A 6861-nucleotide genomic window follows, 5' to 3' on the forward strand; every position below is an offset into this window, starting at 1 on the left:
TGCCTGGATAATCGTCACCGTCGTTGTTCCCTCCGTGATTCTTTCTTCCATCTTGGCCTACATTCCTACTTTCAGTAACATGCCTACAAGTTTCCTTAGGATGCCTTCTCTTGCCACAGTTATCACATTTCCCATATTTACATCGCCCGACATGATAGCGTAGACAATTGTCGCACTTAGGGAGAATACCCATGTAGTCCTTTCCCTTTTTGGCCTTTTTCTTGTTACTTGCCTGAGTAATCTTCTTGAAATTTGCGAACTTTCTCTTGTTGTCTCCAGACGGCTCTACAGGAGTCTCCTTTTTCCCTTCCAAAGTGGAAAATTTTCCTAGTCTAACCGCTTCTTCAGTGAGCGCCACGCTTATGTCGATAGCCTCGGTGATCGTTGAAGGTTTAGATGTTGTTATTAGGCTTAGAATCTGAGGTGCCAATCCCCCTATGAAACGTTCGACTCTCTTAAACTCTGGTCCCACCAGATGCGTAGCAACTTGTGATAAATCGTTAAATCTCTGCACATACTCAGCTATCTTTGGTCCTTCAATTTTCAAGTTCCACAGTTCAGTCTCCAACTTCTGCACTTCTGCCCTTGAGCAATATCTCTTACGCATCAGTTCTTTCAGTTCGTCCCACGTCAAAGCATACGTGGCGGTCTCGCCCATTGTCTGAACATGAAGGTTCCACCATGACAGAGCTCCATCTACAAATAGCCCAGCTATGTACGTGACCTGGTGCCCTGGGGCACATTTGCTCAATCTTAAGACAAAATCCGTTTTCTCAACCCAGCGTACGAAGGCTAAGGCACCCCCAGTGCCGTCAAATTCCCGAGGTTTGTGGTCTAAGAACTGCTTGTAGGTGCAGCCTTCGCTGTGTTCAGAGCGAAGGGCCTCGAGCTGTGCAATGGCCCGTGAGATGCGCACTTGTAGTTCTGCCACTGTTGTTGGCGGAAGGTTGTTGGCATCGACGTTCCCTTGTGCCGACATCTTCTCAGAAGAAGATTAGTTATGTCAGGTTATATTTGTTCAGGGGACGCGTTTAGTTGTTTAGTGGTTATACGTACGTACACATAATAGGTTATCATACCAACCAATCAAGCAATAACATAATCATAGCATAACCAAGCAATTTGGTAATTATGTTTAACGAGAGCATAGCAAGTAAGCACGTAGCGTTAAAATTATAGCACACACATATAGATCAATAACGTGCTTAACGAAGACATAGCGTCTGAGCTTTCGCTGGTCATTGGCCACAAAGTATTGTCGCATGTTTTATGATGGTTGGGCTCTCATTATTCTCCGACCACAATTGTATCGTCTTTCAAAATGTATCACATCAAGGGGGAAACAGGGTCACCCTACCCTTGCCCAACAAGTATATCAGTGTATCAAAATCACGTAGTCTGAAGTGGTCTTTAAAAGTCTCCACAATCCCGACTTATCATTAGTGTCTATACCCAAATGTAATGCAATCCGCAAAATCCAGAAATCAATTATATTTGTGACTGAGGTGGAGGGGGAAAGAAAAGTAAACTATTGACATACGTGAATTCCTCCTTGAGCTTGTATTTTTTTTGGGTAAAGGGTTACCCCGGTGATTTTATATATCAACAACCAATAAAAACAAGTAGTGTAGAGAAACCTACACTAGTTCAAACATGGGACACCCCCCATGAGAGTACACCAAACACCAAGAAAAACAACCAAGAACTACAAAAATCGAACCAACTAGACTAAAATCTAGAACAAAAACAAAGCAAGTCAGCCGCCTTTATCGTCCAAGTTGTTGTAGATTTCCCAAGCTTCCAATAGTCTTCGCACCCTGTTGCACTCCTTAAACTTGACTCCAATTAGTTTATATCGAACAGTTTGCAAAATTAAATTAGCCAAAGCATCTGGAGGTCTTGTCTGGTTTCTGAATAGCCTAGCATTCCGCTCCTGCCACACGAAATAAACAGCAGCAGCAACTATGAGCCTGCTAATAAAGTTAATTGCTGACTTAGAATTAGCCCTAGCCCCCAACCAGTCAATAATAGCGTTCCATGCCGGACCCACCGAGCTCATCCCTCCTTTATCACGAATCTTGATCCAAACTTGAGTAGCATAATTGCAATCAAAAAACAGATGGTCGTGAGCATCAACATTAGCATAGCACAAGAGACAGCACATCATATTCATATTCTTTCTTCTCGTGAAATCCCATTGGAGAATCTTGTCTTGCGTCAAAAGTTTACGACGAATGACAAGCCACATAAGAAAAGCACGCTTAGGAATGCACTGAGGGAACCAAACAAGTTTAACCCAATCCACCTCTTCAGCTCGACGCCTAATCGAATGCCAAACCTGGGATGAAGAATGCCCAACTAAATCATTACCATCTTTCCACATTAGACGATCCGGAGTATTAGGCATCAAATGAATACTATCCAGTTGTATTTAGAAGATAGAATGAAGCGGTTTCTGTGGGCTCAAGGTGGTAATATAAAAGGAAAGGCCAAGGTGAAATGGAAGTCTGTTTGTATGCCTAGAAATGAAGGAGGGTTGGGGTTACGTCGAGTGGGAGACATGAATAGTGCGTTGATGTCTGTTCATGTTTGGAGTGTGCTTACCCATCGTGAATCGCTATGGGTAAAATGGATTCACTCATATCGTCTCCAGAATAGATCGTTTTGGGAAATTCCAATTAAGGGTAATAATGCTGAATCAGGTTTCAACGTCTAACCCGTTTGATATTCTGAAGGATGATAATGGTAATCAGGGAGGTACCACTGTGGGTCGAGTGGAGAAGAAACCGTCGGGTGACAGGCAGGAATCGGATGAGGAGGTGGTTGAAGAAGTCTACACTGAAACTAGTAAATTTATGACATCGGGTACTCATCCTTTCTCTTCGAAGGCAGGGGCAAGCACCTCTTCTACCAAGGTCTCTAATGGATAGGCTGTCTGCTTTTCGTCTGAAGGGGCTGCTATTTTGTGGCTACTTTATTTTTGATGATGGTGGTTGAGGATTAGGTTTTGTGTCTTGCATTGTTTTGTCTACTAGATGTCTTGTCATGATGTATAGTAGACTAGGTTATGGGGTATTATAGGTATTTGGGTTTTGTTTGTTTTACATATATGGGGCATGTCCTGTATATGAACTAGTGTGGAACACATCCTCACTACTTGTACTTATTTGCGGTTGCATTTTTAATAGATTCACCGGGGTAACCCTTCACCCAAAAAAAAAAAAAATTGGAGTTGGAGTTGGAGGAAGATGCTAAACTTGCGACCAATGTTACGAAATCATATCTGGACCGAAATAGGTGATGGATCTAACACGTTGGTTTGGTTCGATAAATGGGATGTAATTTGCCCAATCGGTAATATGGTGACTCCTAGAATGATTGCTAATGCGGGTTTTAACATGAAGACAAAACTAGCGGAGGTTTATTCACATGGCGAATGGCGATGGCCTACTCAATGGGTTGTGCGGTTTCCTGCATTATCTACCTTGCGGCAGCCCGTCTTGCATGCTAATCATCATGATAAGCTTGTTTGGCGGAGTAGAGAGGGTATTAAAGTGGATTTTAGTTCGGCGTCAGTTTGGGATGACGTCCGAACAATGCAGAACGAGGTGCCATGGGTGGGGGTGGTCTGGTTTTCACAAGCGATCCCGAGACATTCTTTCGTTATGTGGCTCATAGTGAATAGAAAGCTGAAGACTCAAGACGTTATGCAAGCATGGAACGCTTCAGGAAATGCTAATTTTAATCTTATGTGTTGTTCTTTATGTACATCAGGTCCGGACTCTCATGAGCATTTGTTTTTTGAATGTGGATATGCATCGGAGGTTTGGAATGAAGTGAAGGTTAAAGCTGATATGGGAGAAATTTCAAACCAGTGGCATGCTATTTTTGATTACTTGGTGGGTATAGCAAACTCCAAGAAGGCTTCTCATGTGATCGCTAAGCTTTTGGTGAGTGCGGCGGCTTACTTTGTTTGGGATGAAAGAAACCGAAGATTATTTACGACCAAACGAAGAAGTAAGACGCAGTTGGTGGACGTGATTATCTCAACGGTTCGGCTAAAGCTTAGGGTTTTGGGATTTAATTCATCGTAATTACTCAGGCATCACTACAAGCATTATAATTCCAATTTATCCACTAACGTACTTATGTCATACTCTATAATCCATGTATTAGGCCATTCGTATTCCCAAAGTCATCCAACCACACACAATTGCGTACTATTAAGTCTGTAATGCACTACATCAATTTTGGGTTTTCAGTGAACTTTTGTACATAACATAATTACTGTTTTGCATTGTACATTCTATCAAGCATATATTAACACATCTCCAGATTCAATTCCTCAAGAATCTAATTGTATGCACATCATGTTCTGTCATCAAGGACTAACAACAATTAGGATATACCGGGATTTCACAGTTGTCACAGTCTTCCCCGGTTAAAAGAATTTCGTCCTCGAAATTCATTTTATGTACTATTTGTACTTGCATAGAAAGCTCAATACTCAGGTTTGTAGCAGTCATTAGACTGGCTAGTAATTACAGCTTTCTGTTTAGTTTTATCACAATACAGTGATTATATTTCTGATACAGAGTAGCTCTTTAATTTGTCCATCCACAATTCCTACAGTACCATCCCCTATTTTCGTTTGTTCAAGTATTCTCCAGTAACAATGACCGAATGTAAGAGTTCTGATACATAGGGATGAGAACACAAACGAAAAAAGCATTAAGTCGCCCCTGTTTGTCATAATGGCCATTAGGCATGTATGAGTGATAGTGAATCTTTAACCCACACAAACCGTGTGACAAGATTGCATATCCGTCGGGGGATTATATAGCTATAAAATATGTGAATCTATCGTATAGCAACCCGGGTTTGGGTTAAGTTCCTGAAGCTTGGATCAGGACATTATATTTGTAACATGTCTACATTGGTTTCTCTACCTATCCCTACCACCATAGGAAGGTGGTCAAAAAGGGAATTCATAATACAAATTCTTATGTAATTGTTTCGAGATTTAGGGATGGTATAAATCCTACAACCCTCAGCAATTAGTAAGAACAAAATGTGTAATCGGTGTGGTTACCAATCAAGTAACATCACTAGTGGAAAGCTACCATGTCGTGTAGCCATACTATAACATGAGGTACTTCCGATTATTGTATCATGAGAATGAGGTCCTTAATTATTGAATCCAAATGAATATAGAAGCGATAACAATTTTGTGAAAAATGACTAGCTACTGATTCATTTAACACCAATTACACCAATCAACTTGATACAACTCGCTCCATCAGAGGTCTAGAGACTCCTTACCAATGCATCATACAGGAAATTTGGTTGGGAAGAGAGGAATAATTCTTCTTTTTCGCTAGATTTATTATGGACTGACTTATATACAGGCGAAATCTTGTCTGTATTAGTCAAAGGATTACTTATCGTAAGTATGTTCCCAATCCCCTGACTCACTCCACTAGAGTCTTAATTCTGGCACCATTGGGATAACTTTATGGTTGTAAAGAAGGAAATGATATGATAATGGTTCTCCCTTTTTGAAATTGACATAGTTCCCAAAAGTACGATTGAAAGATTCATCCGACCCTTCATCGAAATGAAAGGGGTCAACACCTAGGTTTGTTGTTCAGTTCTCAACTAAAATTAGTCACCGTACTTAGAGGATACTAATTCTGATTTACAACATGATTTCGAGGTTATCAATTTTCGAGGTTTGACTCCAGATTTCGTAAATAGACCTTATATACATACATACATAATGACATAGTGAATATTTGGATCGGACCTTCTTTTCCGCGAGGATGGAAAACTCCTAATATTGAATAGCAATGGCAGATAATATTCTCTAATGAAGCACCATTTAACACATAGAATCTCATAGGAATTACGATCAGGAGTATATGAATACGCAGATAAAATTGTAGGAACAGAAATCATGGTTTTACAGTATTTCCCTGATTCAAAATGACTCAATTTAAATTAATCCTTCAGAATGCATCGATATAGGGTACCGTATAAATCTTGGCGAACAAAGCCTAGATTACATCACTCACTACTGAATTATTCGAACAATTGATCGTAAGCATGAATTTCGCAACCACCCTCCTATTCCATTAGAAGGTCCTTGCTAGGACGAGAGATTTGTAAGACTCAATGTGAGTCTTAATGATAATAGACAAGGTAGTTTATGTATATTTTCGGACTCCATAGTTTAATAAGTAATCCTAGGAAAGAAAGGGATTCATTATGTTCTAGGGATCGGGAAAATCATTTACATATTATTTTGAGTGTGAGAGCAAGACATTCTGTTTTCGTTCCTGAATGGTCAGCAGGACCAATAGATATTGTGATATGGTAAGCTTTATAGGAAGGCTCGAAGGAACAGGTATCATATACGTGACGTCCGACACATTTCTCAGGAACATCTGATCACATTGAAGATTCAAGACTCATTACACGAGAATTTACTAAGTATAGAAGAACTCGTATCGTGACATAGTCCAAATAGAACTAAGGAGGCGTGAAGCTATGACAGGAGTCCTGGATACGTAAATGTTCCAGATATCGTCTCATTTCCTTACACAAGAAGTATCGATAACTCATACTATATAGTAAGCTGGCCGGACCGCACAGAGTTGGTCGTGGACTTACAAGTTAAGAAGGAATCGTGGCGAATTAATAACGGCGTGAAATGCCTCTCAGCATGAAAGTCATCGTATGGTTCCTATATTCATAACTGAACACAAAATTGTGGTAACAGACTGTTTCTTTGACCAATGAATCACCCCAAAGAGTGAATTGTAACGTACCTTCCCAAGTAGAGGTCAAAGGGTTGTTCAA

At 40.4% G+C, this 6861-nt stretch overlaps 1 protein-coding gene across 1 annotated transcript; it reads right to left on the reverse strand.

The window, feature by feature from the left end:
* Window positions 1-1756: 1756 nt before the first annotated feature.
* On the reverse strand, window positions 1757-2383 carry LOC110939197. Its single transcript, XM_022180986.1, has one exon. The coding sequence runs from the start codon at window positions 2381-2383 to the stop codon at window positions 1757-1759; it is 627 nt and encodes a 208-aa protein (XP_022036678.1).
* Between the last annotated feature and the right edge of the window lie 4478 nt (window positions 2384-6861).

This window comes from Helianthus annuus, chromosome 1, assembly GCF_002127325.2.
Source record: "Helianthus annuus cultivar XRQ/B chromosome 1, HanXRQr2.0-SUNRISE, whole genome shotgun sequence".
Classification (NCBI taxonomy): Eukaryota; Viridiplantae; Streptophyta; class Magnoliopsida; order Asterales; family Asteraceae; genus Helianthus; species Helianthus annuus.